The sequence below is a fragment of the Natrix helvetica genome (genome assembly GCF_964273705.1).
Source record: "Natrix helvetica genome assembly, chromosome: 5".
NCBI classification, from domain to species: Eukaryota; Metazoa; Chordata; class Lepidosauria; order Squamata; family Natricidae; genus Natrix; species Natrix helvetica.
This window is the reverse complement of record NC_138551.1, coordinates 51,638,237-51,659,188: the sequence shown is the minus strand read 5'-3', so window position 1 is coordinate 51,659,188 and position 20,952 is coordinate 51,638,237. Positions and strand designations below refer to the sequence as shown.

General features: G+C 39.3%; 1 protein-coding gene across 2 annotated transcripts; it reads right to left on the bottom strand.

Moving 5' to 3' along the window:
• Positions 1-332: 332 nt before the first annotated feature.
• On the bottom strand, positions 333-20,666 carry MFSD13A (major facilitator superfamily domain containing 13A). 2 transcript variants are annotated; one of them, XM_081955320.1, is made up of 11 exons: positions 20,418-20,666; positions 17,508-17,651; positions 16,560-16,661; positions 14,560-14,818; positions 13,957-14,036; positions 11,982-12,431; positions 11,349-11,466; positions 9,729-9,825; positions 6,452-6,623; positions 2,837-3,030; positions 333-1,845 (listed from the first exon to the last, which is right to left on the bottom strand). In XM_081955320.1, exons 4-11 carry the CDS (start codon positions 14,722-14,724, stop codon positions 1,592-1,594), a joined length of 1,530 nt encoding a protein of 509 aa, XP_081811446.1. In that variant the 5' UTR covers positions 14,725-14,818; positions 16,560-16,661; positions 17,508-17,651; positions 20,418-20,666; the 3' UTR covers positions 333-1,591. The 2 variants fall into 2 exon arrangements, with proteins under 2 accessions (XP_081811446.1, XP_081811445.1); XM_081955319.1 differs by lacking the exon at positions 16,560-16,661.
• Between the last annotated feature and the right edge of the window lie 286 nt (positions 20,667-20,952).

Below are 20,952 nucleotides of genomic sequence, written 5' to 3'. Positions count from 1 at the left end.
GGGATACACAGAGAAAGTCTTATGATGTAGAAAGACACCATACAGAAAAATGGTCTCACATTTCCTAGCAGGTAATTGTGACTTCTCTTCCATGTATAATAATGAGAGAAAAGGGCTTAAATCTGGTTCATATTAAATACATTGTCCTAATCCCAACATTGATATTTGTATACCCTTATAATTTTTGTATACTAGCATGATTTGGTGAAGCCAGCCAATAACCTGAGATGGGAAGAAAACACTTTCTTGGAAAACCATCTCAACATTAACTACCATATAGTCAACAAATCAAACCACCAATGTCTCTCATGCACACACACATACACAAAACAGATTTTTAAAAGAACGTTTAATGAAATGAAAATCAAGGTAATCAGTATACAAACTAAGAGCAATAAATTACACTGAATCCATCCAACAAGACAAAAGCTGTAAACATTTCATCATCCTGGTCTTTGAAGGCAAAATGGCAGTTGCAGCAGCTAAGGCTACTGTCTAAACAAATTGATACTTGGCACGCGCAAAGGAGGATATGATTTGGTCCTGACAGGAAATGTAGCCCAAAACATTTGTGGAAATCAAGGACATTTATGATATATAGGCAATTTTAGGCCATTTCCTGTGATCAGTATTTCTGCAAAAAAATGATTTCATGAACAGCTCTGCTCAGCTAGTGGCAGCTTTTTTAGCAAGGGGCAGTCTCAGAAAAGCAGAATTGTCAGTCATCCATGAACAAACCAACATTTGGCACTGGTTCAGTAGAAATGCACAGACCACTAGCCCTTATTCCACCTTTGGCAGAACAAGAGAAAGTGGATTTTCAGCATAACCATTAGGACTAAAGATTGAAAATGCATGTTTTTAATTTCTGACAGCTACATCTGCCTTTAGTACTCTACTTTTAAAAACAAATTTCTATCTTGAATTATGAGTGGGAATGAAGTACATTCATTCTCTTGAGAAGGCAATACATGAGCAGTTTCAATATCAGAGAAGCTATTTTACAGAATCTAAGTGCTCTATTGCCCACCATAAGTTACAATTATTTTAACTGTATTTGGCTAAATCAAGTTTGACTACCAATCCAATGCAAAAAAGAACAGAGATAATGGAATACTTAAACCCTATCTATCAACTGTGGCAAAGGTGTCTGTAAACAGTATATGTGGGTTGTGATACAAAGACCAGAAGGTTGCCAATTTATTCAACTCTAATTCTTCTTCATTAATATGACTATTTGTAATCTGATTGCTTAGCTCCCTAGTCTGGAAATGAATTAGTATCAATATGAACAGCAAGTAATTGATAAAATATTTTTAAAAATACAAGGCGATCACTTTTTCTGGACAACCTTGGATACAGAAGATACAAACTTTGAAAACTTTATGAATTCTACAAGACTGACTGGATCCTGGACAGCCTCACAAAAAATTTTAAGATAATTCAAAAGCTTCCATTTATTCTCCATTAGCCAATGCTGATCTGAAGAAGATGTAAGGAACTCCTGTTTACTCCCACTTTTTCCTTTTTAAATGGGTCATGCAGTCATCGACAGTGGGAAGATGCCGCTCGCTGTTATCTTCACTCTCAATTAAATAGTCTTGATTTCTCGAGAGTGACTCTCTGTAAAAGCTTGACGTTGAGATTTCACTGTCTGAAGGCGTCTGCCATGCAAGCTGAATTGTGACCAGGTGAGAAGCTGTAGTAAAGCACAAGTCATGGGGACAAAGACGAGGAGGTAGAAGCAGCCCTGGCGTAGAGTAGGTTTCCAGGCTACACTGGAAGCCAACCTTGGCTGGGCGCTCACTATACTGCTCAAGGGATCCCGCTGAAAAATGTCATAACCTGGGTCAAAAAGAAAGATGAGATTGAGAAGTTGGGTCAACAAGAAAGATGAGAATGATTTCAAGAATTGAGAAGGTCACATCTGATTTTGTCATTTACTGAAAACATTTCTTCATTTCTTTCCCTATTATATTCATGCACTTCTACTTCAACAGTCCTCCTGAGGCCTCCATTATCTGCTTTTGTAAAATAATGAAGTCGGCCTTGAGCAAGTTCTCAATATTTATAACCAGGACATTATTTGAATGGCCATTTACTTCTTTGTAAGACTACCTGAATCACATATTAAAAAGTAACAGTTCTTCTGATCAAACAAACGTAAGATGTGCCCTGCCTGTTCCCTCGGTTTGGAACCAAAACTTATTTCTTTCTCTCTTTTTTTTAGCAAAAATAGTAAAAACAAGTGCTGCAGTAGGGGCCAAGTGGCAGTGAGGCAGGGGATTCTGTTCACTTTTATACTGTGACTGCACTTCCCAAGAAGATCCTTCATTAGAAATACAAATATTTCCCTGCATGATCTTAGCAAAACAAAAGAAAAGGAAATTCTCTTAAACAAAAATCTTTGAAATTTTAGATTAAAATCTTTTCCATCAAGCATATTTAATGCTAGAAAACCCCCATTCCTTTTGGGGGTGCCTATTGGGTATGAGATTTATTCATGAACAAACTTTCCTAAGCTTGCTCCTTTCAATAAGAAAGCTCTCTGGTGTGGTATCTAGAAAAGCAAAACATGAACCACCCCATCACTAAGGGAAAGGGATTTTTTTCTTCTTCTGTAGATTCACAATTCAGCAGAAAGGACGAGCTTAAGAAACACTGTGCTGTTTCTTTTCTACACCTATTCTAGACATTCCCCAAGAAAAAATAAGCTGACAATAAAAAGCAAAACAATGAATATTGTCATTGCTGATGTGTTGTCTGCCCAATCAGAAAAGCTATCAGTTATCCTGCTCTGATATTCCATCCAATTCCCCCACCGCCCTTCACCTACCAGTGTAAGCAGAAAGCAGCCAGGTGCCAATCAAGGGGGCAAAAGTTTGGCCTGGTTTGGTTACCAAGGCCACCATGCCAAATAAGAGGGCTGAGGCAGCCTGCTGCCTCCGATTTAGCACCAAGTCTTCGTCCACCAAGTCAGACACTACCAGATTCAGCAATTTGCACGTCCCTTCAGTAAATACACGGTTACTAAGGAAAAAGAGAGGGAGGCTGTTAACAGAAAGCACTAGCATCAGGCTAAGAGAAATTCCAGTTCATTCTTGGCTGATTTGAAACAACTGGGATTTAATTTGGTGCAAGAAACTCTCTGCTTGATTGCTTATGTGTATGTGTCTCTAAATATACTGTATGTGTTTCTGTGGGTGCATGTACATGAATACATCTGAAGACAGCTGGTACAGTTTTGTTTTGTTTTTTATTGGCCTTCACTCCTAGATTGACTACTGTAGATATTCAGAAAAAGATTCATAAAAGAAACACAGAAGAAGCATGTGGGGAAATGCTCTACTTGCAACCCCCAAAAGCTCCCTCCAAAATTTATCATCATAAAGTATAAAAGTTCATTTGTACAATTTTTAATATTTCTTTGGAATTAAAATATGAAAAAAACCACTTTGGAATATCATTACCACTGAGGTGAGATTGTTCCTAACCCTACTGTTCACCTGAAGGTGCTAAAAACCTGGTTTTGCCATTAGGCCTTGGAAAATAGAAACCTGCAAAATGGCTGCATTGTGGATTTTGAGTGTACTCCTCAATGTTTTCTAATTCTATCTTTTAATTGTCCTATTTTTTTTTTTTTTTGCTTTTGCTGTTTTAATAATGTGAACCATCCAGAGTCACATATGTGAGAGGGCAGCTATATAAATTCAATCAATCAATAAAAGATTTGATAAGTTTCTCAAGGACATAAAACATCTATTTCTTTTCGACCTTCCCCACAATGAAAAAGGATCAAATTTACCATAGCCTATTCATACATTCACATTTCCTATGGCCATCAGAATCTGACTTTAATGAAAAATAAAAATAATCATAATGTGGTCCCTAGCCAAAACCCCCAAAACTTTAATATGCTTTTCAGCATGGCATCAACTCTGTTCACCAAATCATTAGCCGCAACTCCTCATTCCTCAAGAGCTAGATTTGTAATATAAAAAAAGATGAGAGCTTCAGAAATCTGATTCTCCACAAGTTGAATCATCCCAAAAGAACATTAGTATCTCAAGAGATATAAATAACTAAGCATGTTCCCAGAATTCAAATGTTAAAAAATTTAGCTTCACTTCCTATGACGTCAATCTATGTCTAATATTTTATCATAGAGGCCTAGCCCATTGTGTTTACCTAGCCCCGTGATGGCGAACCTATGGCACGCGTGCCGGAAGTGGCACGCGGAGCCATCACCAGTTGCTCTTTCGGGTTCGGGCGCAGCATCCAGCTGGTCTTCACGTGCATTGGCGTGCCAGAAAACAGAAGAGGAGCCGCCCGGTGCGCATGCGCACACCAGGAAAATGACCTTGTTTTCAGTGTGCACATGCGCACACAAAAAACCAACAGGAAGAGCAAGGGCCGCGCGTGCCAAAAGACGTGGAGAGGGGATCCCGGTCGTCGCTTAGTAGAGCAGAGCTGTGGTCGGGGTTTCCCTCCCTCCCTGCCCGATTGGGCTTCTTACGTGGCCCTCGCCCTCCAGCCCATGGCTCATCTGCAGTCTGAAGGGCTTGGCTGGCTTGGGCACTTCAGAAAAGCAGCGGCAGCGGCAGCCATAAGGGGAAGGGCAGGAGCGGCCAGCCGGTCCCTGCAGCCACTCCCACACCAGCCAGAAGCGGCAATGTGATAGCCGCCAGGGCTTCCCTCCCTCCCACCTAAGTGGGCTTCTTGCACGGCTCCAGGCTGCGCCTCTGATGAGCATCCGCAGTCCGGAGTGCTGCCGCTTCCAGTGGGATATATACGGGCGAAAACAGGTGACCGCCACCCCTTAGTCCCTTCCCCAACAGCAGCTGTTGCGCTTTTGCTTCCACCCGGGATGCTGGCGGAGGAGCTGCTGGTGGGGAGGCGAGCTAACCGCAAAAAGACGCCGCCAAGGGCCTGGAAGAATATATCCCGCTGGAAGCAGCAGCTCTCCGGACTGCGGATCCTCATCAGAGCCGCAGGCTGGAGCCGTGCAAGAAGTCCACTTGGGTGGGGAGGGAGGGAAGCCCTTGGCCGCCCGTCCTCGCCACCGCCACCCCTTCAGCCCTTGTACTGGGACGCCTTGGCAGCCCTCGCCTCGCGCAGCAGCAAAGTGTGTGTGTGCGTGTGTGTGTAATGGGGGTCTAGCTGGGACCGATCAGCTGAGAGGCTGGCGAAGAAGCGGCGCTTGAAGGAAGAAGGCAGAGATGCTGGCTGGCATTCACTTCCCTTACTTTTCGCTGCCGCTGCCCCGGCAGGAAGGAGCATTACCACCCCTCCCTGCTGGTTGCAGCCCAGGCCCTGCCTGCCCTGCTTAGCTGAAAGTGGCGAGGGAGCAAGCCACGATGAGCAGGAAGGGAAATGAGCGCCGGCCACACACACACACACACACCACTTGTTGCCGTGCAAGGTGAGCGCTGCTGGGGAGAAATCAGGGGGAGAGGGGAAAAGACCATCCCTAGCAGAAGATTGTTTTCTTCTCCCCCTCCCAGATTTCTCCCCAGCAGCGCTGGTCTCGCGCGGCAACAAGCGGTGTGTGTGTGTGTGTAACAGGGGCTGGATGGGATCGATCACCTGAGAGGCTGGCAAAGAAGTCTTCCCCACTGCCGCGAAAAGGCAGAGGTATAGTGGCCAGCGCTCATTTCCCTTCCTGCTCATCGCGGCTTGCTCCCTCGCCACTTTCAGCTAAGCCGGGCAGGCGGGGCCTGGGCTGCAACCAGCAGGGAGGGGGTGGTAATGCTCCGTCCTGCCGGGGCGGCGGCGGCAAAAAGTAAGGGAAGTGAATGCCAGCCAGCATCTCTGCCTTCTTCCTCCGAGCGCCGCTTCTTTGCCAGCCTCTCAGCTGATCAGTTCCAGCCAGACCCCCATTACACACACACACACGCACACTTTGCTGCCGCGTGAGGCGAGCGCTGCCAGGGAGAGATCAGGAAGAGGCGAGGGGGGGAGAAGGCACCCCTAGCAGAAGTTTGTGTTCTTCTCCCCCTCCTGCTGATTTCTCCCCGGCAGCACTAGTCTGGCGCCGGGGCAAGCAAGGCGGCTCTCAAAGAGAATGGAACGGGTGCAGCGCTCTTCCAACAGCCGAGGAAGGAAGAGGAGCCGGGCTTCAGGAAAGCCCCCCTGGAAAGGACAATAAACGGCCCCAAAGAATCCGTTTCTGCTTCCAGAGGACATCTAGAAGGGCGGGGGAGGCCATTTTTTCCTTCCCCAGGCTTCAGGAAAGCCTCCGGAGCATGGGGGAGGGGGTGCATGCACGGTGTGTGTGTGTGTGTGTGTGTGTGTGTCACGTGCGCATGCGCAGTTGGGTGGAGAATTGAGTGGGCACGTGGGGGGGTGCAGTAGCGAGCGTGCACGCAATTCTGGCACGCTGTAGAAAAAAGGTTCGCCATCACTGACCTAGCCCAATTCTCCAGTGCCATAGCAATATAGCAATAAATACCTGGCTATGAAGAAACAGAGCAGGTAGATCCAATCTGGTCCAGCAAAGAGCATTATTACACTGAGCAACAGTTTCAGGAAGAAAAGCCCTCGCACCACAGCATATACGCCCCACCTCCGGCAGAGAGAGAGGAAGTAGAGGTTGTTGAGGTGAGGAGCCACGTAGGAAACACCTATGACAAAGAATAAATAAAGGAGGGTCAGAGCTTAATGGCACAATCCCTATTTATTTACAGTACAGAAGTTCCTGGACAGAATCTTTCACCATCTAGAGCAGTGGTTCTCAACCTGTGGGTTGGGACCCTTTTGGGGGTCGAACGACCCTTCCACAGGGGTCGCCTAAGACCATAGGAAAACACATATTTTTGATGGTCTTAGGAACCGAGACACCAATTTTATGGTTGGGGGTCACCACAACATGAGGAACTATATTAAAGGGTCGCAGCATTGGGAAGGTTGAGAACCACTGATCTAGAGGAAGTGTAGGAAAAGAGATCTGCCTAAAATCCTGAAGTTAATACCAAACTAGACATGTTTTTCTTTTCTTGATAATGACTTCATTCGCATTTACATATCTAGCAAGAAATGAAGAAATAAGCATACATTCTGAATAAACCAGCTAAAATTACTTTGGGAGCCTTTGATTTTAAGAACTCAAAGCATAAAATGTACCTGATTTCACTATATTAAATATCATTTTTAGCAACGCAAACTAGACATATCTTACAACAATCTTCCTCCTTTTACAATAGCCACATTACATTAATCAATCATAATAAAGGATTGATTGATTGAAGGAAAGAAAGAAATCCGATTAATGTCTGATTCTTTCTCCTCCAATCCATAAATCAACCTTTATTATGGTTAAAGATTAAGGTGGGTGCGCTACAAAAAAATTGAAAACAAAAATACAACATACAAAAATAAAATTACATAAAAAGCTAGAAAGTATAAAAACAAAACTCTTTTAAAAGTCTAAAAAAATAAAAGCAATAAGCGGACATTAAAACATACACTTAATTGTATTGCCAGTATTAGAAATGCTGATACATTGTATTATTTCAAAATAGTGATGTTTATAGCTTAAGAGTATTGAAAATAGAGAAAAATATTCTGTCAATACTATGCTTTAAGATAACAATATTACAATTATCAAATTATTTAGAACATGACATTGAGAAAACCAGTACAACTTGCACTGAATTGTGATATAAAACTTTTGAATGTAAGCCAATTATTGAATATTAAAGTGCCCATTATGTTCTTACTTGGTATGTTTGTGACTGTGTTTGTGCTAATGAAAGGGGGGGGGGGGCAGAGAAAATTTAACAAGAATTGAAGTACTCAAAATAAAAAATAGAAGAAAAATAAAACAAAAAAATAAAAACAAAACATTGGATTTCTAGCTTCTCTCTGTTAATTTGCAATATTTGCAAACATGTAAATGTGATTATATTTGCCAGGCTACATGATAGGTTGTATATGTGGGATCAATTCTGGCTTAAATTTAGTGACATTTCTATTCTATATGTGCATTGTGTATGTTTTGCCATTGTCTCATTTTCTCCAAGTGATGTTAATGTTTCTGATCAGATAGCCATGTCTTTCTTCCAATGTTGGGCAAAACGTATTCTTATTGTAAGCATATATTTTATTCAATTAGGATGATTTTTTTGCTTTTTTTCTGAGATTATTCCTAATAAGTTGTGTCCTCATTTCAAATATAAATCCCAAGATTTTCTACATGAAATCATGCAAGACTTCCTAGTACTTTTAGACTTTTTACAGGTTTATCACCTATGGTACAATGTTTTTATGTTTCATGACATTTCCAATATTTATTTCTAAATGACCGGTCTATCTTAGATATTGCTGATAGAGTTTGTATAACACCTATAAAACATTTTGCACCAATTTTCCCTTAGATTATAACTTGCTGCAAATTTTATTGATTTAGTCCAAAATTCTTTCCATTGCTGTATAGAAATTCACTACTACAGCCTTTGAAATTAAATCATTATATTTTCTGATCACTGAAAATCCATCAAAATCAATAGGACCCTTTGGTAAATGCCATGAGTATGACAATAAGCTTTCCTCCAGAGACAGGAAAATTGAAACATACATAGAAGTTTTTCTGACTATTCATTTTGGTTCTTTTAACCAAAGAACATGTCAGTTTCTGCAGAATAGGTCATGTTTGGTCTCGTTGTGTACATGGTTTAGATTACATGAATTCAAGTTTTATATAAACTAAAAAGCCTTCCACAGTGACATAAGTAAACATTAATTGATTCCTGCTAAGCAAATGCCTTTGCATAGCACTGACATCTCTAAGAACTTTTTCCATTTAAATGGAATAAATATTTATGATAAGTAATAGAGTTTAAGGTTTGTTTTGTTTTAAAATTTAGAAGTCCAAATTTATACTAATCGACTTCATTCTGCATGATTCTATATCCTGGATTCATTCTAGACTAAAAAAAACCCCATACTAAATGATTTTAAAAAAAAATTAAAAATAATCTAGATTTTTAAAAAATTAAAGCTCTCATAACATACCCAATATGAATGTCAGTTAGGGATTCTGGAAATATTAATCCAAAACTCCTGGAAGAAATAAATTTGTCGGATTCTTGAACATTGGTTTCCATACAGATCTGAACTATACTAATATGACAAAGTGATACTACTTTAGTATCACTCATTTATGAGAGAGGGGGAGAGGGTGGTAAGGAAGGAGAGATCACTAAACAACTTATTAGCTACAATAAGCATATCCAGTAAACAGAAAAAGAACTATGAGGATACAGGAAAATGTAATGGAATTCTGTCTGGTTGACTTCTACCCTATAGTCTTGTTACTGGTCCTACTGGTTTTCATGGAATTCACACACAAAGAATATATATAATGCTACCTTTAAAAGACTATACTATTCGTCATACTTAATTAAGAAATGACCAGAACTAACTTACATAATTTGGATCTATACTATTGAATGCTGTATAAATTTATCTGCAAAGTTTTTTTTTCAAGAGAAAGAAGTAAAAAAAAGTAATTCCAGAAAATGATTCAACTGAGATGGGTCATATATTTTCTACCTTTAAAGAGTAAAAATATCCATTCTCCAGTCCAGCTTTACCTGTTTCATACCCCTAAATGTGCCCAGGTAGCATGGTCACTATATGTTGCAGTTGAATACATCTGCAGAAAAAATTCTGGAAAGCAAGTATCTATGGCTGAGCAGTGCTTCCTACTATTCCCACCTTGGACTTACCTAGAAGAAATGATCCCATTGAAAGGGAGATGCGATCAGACAGCAAATGCTCCAGGAACAGAGGGAAGAAATTGCTGTTAAAGTGGCAATGAAAAACCTGTAAAAGATATTAATAAGCTCTATAAAAAGACAATTGGAGAACAAATAAACACACTATCCTTAATGCAATATCGGCCCCACAAGGATAAATATTAAAGCCAGTTCAGTGGGTCTGTATTAGATCAGAAAGAATAAAATCTGTTCCAGAGAATGATGGAACCCAGTAGTTTTTATTGCACAATCGGCTCTAAATAAGCCCTTTGAAGGGAATAACTGCAAGATTACTGCAACATGCTCTACATAGCATGTTGAAGAACATTCAAAAATCTCAACTGGTGCAGAATGCAGGTGCCTAGATAGTAAACAGTGCCAGATATATGGCACACATAGCACCAATTCTATGTGAGCTGCATTGGTTACCGGTATGTTTCAAGATGCAATTCAAGATGCTGATTGTCACCTTTACAGCCCTACATGGCTTAGGACGGGGTTACCGGAGGGATTTCCTTTTTCCAAGTTTCTCTATCCATCCAACTCGATCTAGCAAAGTAGGCATGGTGGAGATCCTGTCAGCCAAACAGTGTTGGCTGTTGGGGATTAGAAGACAGGCTTTTTCTGCAATGATCACTGCTCTATGGAACATCCTTCGGAAAGTAGAATGGCCCCAACTCTGTCAGCCTTTCATAAGACCCTAAAAACCTGGCAGGAAAATATCCTCACACAAGCCTGTCTTGACATCAGGGTGACAACAATATTCTAAAAAAAGCTGTGCTTTATTACTTTCAAGATGCAGTTGCTGCTGACTTCATAACACAACAAATATTTGTACCACATTATACAGTACTCAGGCTATACATTATTTTTGCTAATATGCAAATAAACCACAGAGTCTGCACTGCCAATTAATACTAACACTGTATCGACATCTGCAAATGCTAAGAACATCTACTCATCATATAACAGGAATGCCATGTTTGAAGACAGAATGGCCTCATTAGCCTTTTCTCCTGGAATATGAAAGTACACTGATGAAGAATGCAGAAAAGGAACCTTTGTTCCATTGCACATAGTAACTTTTGAAGATTAACTTCAAATTTATTCCCAAAAGGAAAGCATTACTTTTATCTTAATGAAAAAAGCACAAAAACATTTAGAATTCTCAAGAATTCTATCCCACCATACAAATTATTTTGTCTGAGAAACAGGAAACTGAAAAGTTTATCATAAATTTTCCCAATAGCTGACTTGTCACACCTACTCAAGATGAGTCACATTCATTCTGAAATCTTCCAACACAATTTCCTAATTCCAACTTTCCCAATCCATTGCTTTCTAGAAGTGTTGGAACTATAGTTCTTAGAAATCTTAGCCAACATGCTCCTGAACCAGGCTGGCTGAGAATTCTGGTAACTGTAATTTAAACATAATATTGAATACAGAGACAGAGACAACTAGCAGAGATTTATGAAATTACCTGAAAGATCACCAATACTCTGCTGGATAGAATCCCTATTAACGTACTAACTGGACTTCTAGCTAGCAGCCAGTACTCTTTTGTTACAGAGACTATGCAACCCCTACCTGCATTAAATTCATGGAGACAAACCATAGAAAATTGTGATGTCTGGAAAGCTGTTTGAGGTACTCAGCCAGTGTGATTCTTTTATCTTGATTTCTAGAAGGATGATCAATGTATAATCTGCAGGAACAAATTCCACATTTTAAAGATAGCCAATATAATGAATTCAGATCCTTATCTTCTTGAACACTTATTAGGTAGAGAGGATAAAGTTCCAAAACAATCATATCATGCAAGAATGGGATACAAATGAATAATAATCTCTGTCTTGTCTCTTTATCTAGAATGATGTATTTTTATCAGTCACCAAACCAAAAGCAACATAGAATACAATTTGTTTAAAAGAGGACTTCAGTAAAACTTTCAAGGTGAATTTGTCACTATTTTGTTACAGGAGGCAAGCTGGATCTCTATTTACAGGGTTCATTTCAAAAGTGCTCAAGAATTATACAACTAAGCTTGAGGCCATTTTGCAGATACTGATACTTTGTTTCATTTTTCTGTCTTTATCATTTCTTTCACAAGGAATAAAACAATACTTGGAAAAAGCTGTCACTGTTTACCCACAACATTTTAATACACTGAGCAAGTTATTTAAAATGAGAAAAGATACTAGACAACCAAACACGACTCACTCTTTTAATGCTTCGTTTTCATCCCATTTCACGTGTCCATCTGTCTGAAGCCACTGCCTCAGTAGCCATGTGGCCAAGGTAAACCCAAGTGCTGAGCAGAAAGCTAGAGCCACACAGAACACCCTGAAGGAGAAGAAGTCCTCTTTGTTCCACACAGCATAGGACATAAAAACTGAGAGGGAGCCAATGGCACTAAAGAGTGAAGAGTAGAAGTTGAGGTCAGTCCTATCCTTTGCAGACACAGCGAGATCAGCAAGCAAAGCATTCTGGTTTAGATCCACCACAGTAAGGAAGCTGTCATATAGGCAGAGACAGATAAGGAATTGTAAGCCTGGGTTGGCCCAGGCAATCCAAAAAGCCAAAAATGACACGGCAAATAATGGACCATGGCGTCTTAGAGCTTTGAGTCTCTTTGAAACAACTTCTGGAGTGGAGATTGCTATTCCAGACCTAAAAAGAAGAAAAATATAGACTATGAAACCTGGTTGAGCTTCACTCATTCATTTTTAAATTAGGCATCACCTTTTAGGCCAAATAATAAGCTAATTTGTCGCAAGCATGGATTCAAAGTTTCTTCCCTGACATTCCCCTTTTGCTGGAAACAGTCATCAGAGACTGGCACACAAGTAGAAAGTAACATCAAATTTATCTTTAAAGAGTTGGAGGTCTTTCTCCAAACTAAAGAAAAGGAACATTTTAATATAATCTAGGCCTTTGAAAGGTTGGTCCAAGAGACACGGGACTGACCTTAAAAAGGTAAAGATAAAGGTTCCCCTCACACATATGTGCTAGTCGTTCCCAACTCAAGGGGACAGTGCTCATCTCCGTTTCAAAGCCAAAGAGCCAGCACTGTCTGAAGACATCTCTGTAGTCATGTGGCCAGCATGAGTAAATGCCGAAGGCACATGGAGCACTGTTACCTTCCCACCAAAAGTGGTTCCTATTTTCCTATTCAAACTGCTAGATTGGCAGAAGCTGGGACAAGTAACGGGAAGTCATTCAGTTACGTGGCACTAGGGATTTGAACCAACCAAACTGCCAACCTTTCTGATCGACAAGCTCAGCGTCTTAGCCACTGAGCCACTGCGTCCCTGAAGGACTGACCGTATACCAACCTAAACTGATACAAGAGGGTAAGCTTGATTACTTCTCAGCCTGAGAAACTTACAGGGAAACTGAAAACAAAAGATATGCATCTTAAGAGGAAAAAAAATCTTGCCATACAGTAGTAAAACAACCTTCATACCGTATTTTTCAGACTATAAGATGCACCAGTGTATAAGATGCACCAAGATTTTGAAGAGGTAAGTAAGAAAAAAATATTTTTTGTCATCCCCAGCCCCCAGGAGCACTCTGCAGGCTTCAGCAGGGCTGGGGGAAAGCAAAAAAACCACATTTTTCACCAAAACAGCGGTATTTTTCCCTTCCCCCAGTCCTGCTAAAGCCTGCAGGGTGCTTCTGGGGGTGGGGGAAAGCAAAAACATCCCCGTTTTGATGAAAAATGGCCCATTTTTCACCAAAACGGGGGCATTTTCCCCTTCCCCAGCGCTGCTGAAGCCAGCAGGGTGTTTCTGGGGGTGGGGGGAGGCAAAAACACCCCCATTTTGGTGAAAAAAGCCCATTTTTCACAAAAATGGGATGCGGGGGTGGGGCTTCAGGAGGCCAAAAATGGCTGTATTCGGTATATAAGATGCACCAACATTTCCACGCTCTTGGGGGGGAGAAGATGCATCTTATATTCCGAAAAATACGGTAGCTATCTTTTTTTCTGTGGAGCTTCCAATTTTATGCTAGTTTCTAATTAGGGTGTCTGAATGTCTGCAAGATGCATTACTAGTAGTGTGAAATCTGACATGTTTAATGAAACATAATTGTAATTATTACATTCTTTTAAATATCTACTGTCAATGAGCTTCTCTCTGTCTTCCTATGCTGTTTAGACTTTGAAGCAGGACATAAATGAAACTTTACTTACTGCTGGGTGCTAAGAAAAGCTCTGTCACTCAACCAGCCAAACAGAGGATCGTTGAGGCTGTTCCAGATCAGAAAAACAGTCTACGAAAAAACAAAAAGAATATGACTTTGATACTGAAATATTTAACCTAATCTATTATCTTACAAGTTAGCCATGCCTATATTGGGAAGTATAACCACAATAATTGAAATGCCTATATACATACCATTTTAAGGAGTTGCTTAAAAGGACACCAAGAGATGCAAAGCACTTTTACCGATTTTGGATCCGAATATTGCATACCTCTAAGAATCTGGTGCCAGATTCTTTCAGACTAATTACTGTGCTCTGAAATTGTTTACTACTGCAACTCATTTTAAACTTTACCCAGAATTCTAGCAAGCTACAGTTTGTACATTTTACTGTCACTGAATCTTTACAACCAATGCAAATGCTATAGCACACATATATTTGCCACATGTTTGATTACATAGGCTAATCAATAGTTCACGCATCTTCTATGTTAACTATTCCATAATAAATTATAATTTATTTAATTTCTAAAATGCCAGATGCTATCACATGAAAGGAAGGGCTAATGTTGATTTTCAGTTAAGAACTTACCTCCCCAATCCAAAAGGAAAGTTTATCAATTTTATATATAGAAACAAAGGTGTCCACATAGTAGAGGAGAAACACATTATGCAAAATTGAAATAAAGAGAGACAAGGATCCATAAACTACTCCAACGGGGAAGTTGAACAGGCAAGCTAAAAGCTTCAAACCCATGTTGATTCACATTCTGGATGTCACCTCCAGTTCCAAAATGACCTCTCTGTCCAGTACTTGCTGGTTTGTCGGTGGGACCAAACCATGATCAACTCTGGGCAAAAAAGAAGAAATTGCACAATTTAGTGTATAAGTTAGATACATTACCTACTCCTCTTTCAAAGAAAGAGACAAGTTAAATTGCAACAAGGAAACCAACTTTAGCAGTCTTGCTCTGGGCTTCAAAACCTACATAAGATGTAGGAAAGGAAATTTATAATAGGATTTATACATACAGTAACAAAGGAATAATGCATCCCATGACAGTAGGTTTCAGATCAAACTGCTCAGTAAGCTCTATTGTACTTTGGATATTTATATACATCTAATATAAATTAAGCCTAATTTTCTGCTGATACATCTTCATAATTAAACAAACTACTAGAATGTCTTAAGCTTGTACAATATCACAGATGCATAGTAGCGGGATTGGATGGGGATGATGGAAATCATACTCTAATTTGAAAGGCAGCTAAATGAAGTATTACTAATATTAAATAGGAAGGGATGCTGAATGCCTAACTTTTTAAAAAGATAACTTTTAATGTGCTAATTTTATAACACATAACAGCCATCTTCCCATACATGGCACTTCCCAGACTCCTTAGGCTATAGGATCTTGAATTCCCATTTTTTGTACAGGCTGTGTTCACACAATATGTACATTCAAGGTTAGCTGGATCAAGGTTTACTCAATTTTCTGGATTGATATAGTACATGAATTATTAACTAACCACACAGAATGAGTTCTTACAATATCCAAGACTGAAATGGAAAATTTCCTTCCAAGTCTTTCAGTATGTTGTCCAATGCAGCTACAGGCTAACTTCTGATATATTTTTTTGTTTTTGCATAGAGGGTTTATCCCCTTTCTGGGAGAAAACTCGAAACACACCAGGCTTATATGCTGTTTACAGAATTACATGTCTCTTGAAAGCACAAGTTATTTGCAAGACTCCTTTCAAAAGAATATGGCAAGTTTAAAGATCGAATAGGATGAAATACATGAACTACAATACTTGAACTTCAGCAGTCCATTTGGCACATTGGTACCTAATTGCCTTAACTTGAAGGCATTTGGAAATAACATATTTTAAAAAAAGAAACACAGTTTTTGCATTGGAATGGCGTTTTCTGAATTCAGTGTAAGGTTGACCTTTTGCAATTCAATCTATATAATTCTACTTCACCATAATGTGAACAGAATTATTAACTTTAAAAATTCAAATAGGAACCTAATCCAGTACCCTGGAAAGGACAGAGAGAGGGTAGGAAAAAATTTAAAATAGATTCTTAAATATGTTTAAAATCAAGATTTTCACATGCAAAATTGACCTCCAATTATAGTCAGCTAGATAAACACTACTGTACTATCCCATAAAGTATGTTAAACTGAAACAAGGAAATTGTTTCTCATTCATCAGCAATATAATATGATCTAGTTCCTCTTGCAAGAAACTAAAGTCGACATTTTGAGTTATAATCAGAAGCATTCTCAGTCTAAAATTTTAGTCAAAATGTTGCTTATCTAAGCTATTAATTGGAAGCAAATCATAGTATTCATATTAAAAAAATGCTTAGCAGCTTGTCAACTAGAAAACTCCACTATGATTCATGGACTTAGTACATTGAACATAAAAAAAATACATGAAAGTTTTTTGGGATGGCATTAATGTTCAATGTTTAATTGGCTCTTTTGGAATCTCAACACTATTTTTTTAAGAGAAAGAAAACGTTGTGCCTTGTTCTATGACTAGGTCATCTATTTTAAAAATAAAGTGCTCAGGAAGAGTTACCTGTTTGTTTTGTCGACATAATTTTTTAAAGAGAAAGAGAAAAACAATGGCAGGAAGATCCCCTTCCCAGGTCAGTTTTCTGAAAATAATCACAACTGAAATCTGTGGGGGAAACAATGCCGGGAGCCATTAGTTTGAGGCAGGGATAAATGGTAAAAGAAAGCAGACATGGTAGGCAGCACTGGCATAAGGTGATAGGCACTGCAAACTGCAAAGGTTGCTGCTACAAAAACTAAAAAAAGTGGGGTGAAAGGCCTGTTTTGAGGTGGTGAGAATTTCATGCACAAGCAGGTAATTGGATGCATATATCTGCCTTTCAGCCATACTGTTTTCCACAGGAGTATAACAGGAAAGTGCCACATAGCACATCTGTATATTTACAATCCAGTTTTGTTCTTGCGTACAGGCTTCCGGTATCTAGATGAGTGTTTCTCAACTTGGAAACTTTAAGCTGGGTAAGACTTCCATTTCCTTATACATATATGCAGGCTGGGGAATTTGGGGAGTTAGAATCGACAGGTCTTAAAGTCGTCCAGGTTAAGAAACACAAGCCTAGGTCTTTGCACCGGATAATTATTTGGGAACCCAAATGGGAGTTCAAGGAAGCATCCTTCAGCTCTGCCTGTCAATATGATCCATCGTCGAAGAAGCCGCCAAGAAACCCTAAAGAAACGCCTCAAAGGGCGAGTGGTTTCGCCTAATGCAGGGCAAGAATCTGCAATCTACAGGCAATCAAGAGCTAACCGACCACCGAGAAAGAAACCGCTTTAGGAGAGGTAATTCTTTAAAATTAGGATCAAGATCGAATGACTGAGAACGAACATTCTTTTCAAAGAAGAAAGACGAGGAGGAATTTTTTAAAAAGAGCTTTAAGAGATATTACTATAAACGAAGGAGCGGGGGGAGGTGGGGGAAACCCTCAAGGAAATCACGAAGAGTTTTGCCTACCCAGCCATCGCTAACCGAACTCCGCCGGCATCTACAGCCCGATTTTGCCCGTTCCGTTTTTCACACTCGCGCAGCCGTACTTCACTCCTCGGGGGCCGATCTCCGGAGTTTCAAGTGACGTTCACAGGACGGCCATCTTTAACCCTGAAAGTGGCGAAGCTTTAAATGCCATGTTTGGTGTGGGCAGCGATAATAGCGCTAAAAAGGAACGTTCGGTAGAATTAGTTCATTGTCAGGAAAACGGTGGTGGTTGGAGGGATGTGACTAATTTTTACCGAGATCCGTATGCCTTGCGTCCAACTTCAAGATGTTTTCTTCCCGGTCTTAATTTTTTTTTAAAGTATATTGTAAATGCTGTTTAGGTTATAATTCCAGATTGTTGTTGTCCTATAAGATTTTCAAACGTATGTAGGGCATCATGGAGATGATATGCAGATCGGTGACGTGGGATAATGGTGTGTGTTTTTAAAATATAAACCAGTAAGTTAGAAATGTTTCCGTCTTTGCTCAGTTGAATTTCGATTCCAATAGAGCAGCCACCGAAACAAGATCTATCATTTTAAAACATAAAACAATGCATTTCCAGACTATCCAAGAAGTGAGTTAGATGCATATTATGGAAATGACTGGTTTTTATTCGTTCTTGGGATACTGACTTACTCCCCTAAACTGCTCCCACCTTAGAAACGAAAAGCTATCACTGGACTTTTTCAAGAATAATCATTTGACCTGGATTTTTTGCCTTAAGCAAGAGATTAGACTGGGATAGGTCCAGTCCAACTCTGTTGTTCTATTTCCAAAATGCTCAACGCAACTGGGTTATTTGGGATTGTGAAGAGATTATTACCTGCCTGTTTCCTTCAGTGATGTGTTACATAACTTTTAAAGCTTTGTTGCAATGTCTTCAATTGGTTTACCAAAAAGAAACTCATCGTCAAGGTAGTCTAGATGCCACTTTTAATGTAGTGTCACCAATGGAGCATCTAGTAAAGTTTCTTCTCTTTACAGTGGTTAGATTGGTTCAGTGTTCAATTTGGACAGGTAGCTTGGAGCAATATATCTTGCTATTTGTCCTCTGGATTCTTGAGTAGCTTTGCTTGCATTGTGAAAATAAATTACCCCTTAGACCAGTGGTTCTCAACCTGTGGGTCGGGACTCCTTTGGGGGGTCAAACGACCCTTTCACAGGGGTTGCCGAAGATCATAGGAAAACACATATTTTCGATGGTCTTAGGAACCGAGACACCAATTTTATGGTTGGGGGTCACCACAACATGTGGAACTGCATTAAAGGGTTGTGGCATTGGGAAAGTTGAGAACCACTGCCTTAGATTTTCTGACTTTTTGCCTATTTACTACTGAACCTCATTACAGTTCTATAGTGGTCCTCCCTACATAAAGGGAGTTTGAACAAATGATACCAATTGTTGTATTTGTTTCACTTACTTCATATAGGCTGTCAGTTTGGTCTAGTGGTTATGGCACCAGAGTGGAAACTGAGAATGTGAGTTCTAGTCCCACTTTTGGCATGAAGCCAGATAGGTGACTTGGGGACAGTCATTGTCTCTTATCCTAGGAAGCAGGCAATGGCAAACCACTTCTGAAATCTTGCTAAAAATGCTGCAAGGACTTGTCCAGGCCGTCACCACCAGGTGTGAAGACTGACTCAAAGGCATTGCTCCCAAATAAATAAAATTAACAAAGTCATCGGACAAATAATCTGCATTTGGAGTACTGTAGCTTCTCCACTACGCAATTTAGGTATATGCAGATTTTTCAAATCCGTGTTTCCATTTTTTCAAATGGATGCAATGATACTAAATAATAGAGGTAAATTCCCCCCTTTCCACACACAAAATTCTAATCTCTCCCAAATGATGCTCTGTTCAAAAACTCAATTGGTTTTAACTGTTTTTGTATTACACACTGTATTTGGCAGTGGTAATGTACTCAATAAATAAATAATTATATAAATCCATTGTTAAGATTATCTGTTTCAGCATAATTAGCTTTTATCCATTAATTTGTTGAATTCTGCTATGTAAGTTGTAATGAATATATGGCACTTTAGAATCAGATTTGTGGTGTTTTCAGTATATGGAATAAAATTCTATTTAAATCATTGGCACTACATAGTTCCCAAATAGCCTAAAAAGAATTGAGGAGGAGATCCTCAGAAGTCCATGTCTGTGTTTTCCTTAGCTTCTTCTGAGAAGGTCTGCATCATACATGAGTCAAGGAAGATAGTTAATTCAGTTTGTTCTATAAATATTGTTTTACAATGTTTGTAATATCAGTTGCCACTGATGATTCACAGATTCCACTTACTAAATCACAGGAATATCATTACTGTTTTATGAGAATAATGTATTGGGAAATGTTTGTATCTACTAACATACCTTAAATAGCAATAGTGTACATGATGAAATAGAGAATCTGATTTGTCTTTTAGGACATTTAATCACTTTTTTGCATTTGGTCTTTTTTCTGAACTCTTATTTCTCTATTTTTTGATATTCTATTATAATCTATTACATCTGATAGCTAGTTTAAAACTTTGAAAGGAGATTACTTAGAATGATCTATTAAATGTTTAGATTTATTTCCACATCAATGTAACAGTTCATGGATAAAAACTATCCTAGAATTGGTACTACTATCACTAGCCTGTATCCCTCAAAAAATAAACTACCATAAATGTGTTTTAAACTTTGTGCACAACTATGATTTGGTAAATGAGTGACTAAATTGCAGTTTATTCAATAAATCATACAATCTTCAGGTTACATCCTACTCCAATTAGCACTTTGTATTTATTTACAATCTTTGTCTACTGCCACTATTGTGTGACTACAGAAAACAAAAATGCAATATTCCAGTTCTAGTAAGAACATAATCTCTAGTTGCTCACCCATCAATCCATGGATCAAAAGCCCATTGAAATAAACCGTCTTCATGGTTCTTCAGAAGAAAAGGTGACTTGGGACAACATTTGTTTTTAGAGGGAGCATATTCCAAAGCACAGGGACCACTACAATTAAGGCCTAACAGCTAATCCATACCACCTGCATGTGGGGGCAGGTCTCTCAAAAAGTCATCTCTAGATGGTTGGAGCAGATGAGCAGAATTGTAGTTTGCAAGGTAGTTCTGGATATATCCTGGGGCCACAGCAGGATGTGGATACGGTGCATATGCTTGTGCTGTCATTTTCTTCTACCATGTGATTCCAACTCTTATGATTGTGGCTTGTTTATCTTTTTTCTTATTCACAACATTTTATATCACTCAATTATAAAAAGTCAATCCAGCAGACAAAAACAATTCCATAATAAACATTTAAACAGTAAAAGGAATGAAACAAAACTAGGGCCATGGATAATTGAGTTGAGCTGAAATTAATTAAAGTCATTTCAAATGTCATTGTTGTTAATCAGAAAGGATGGTGT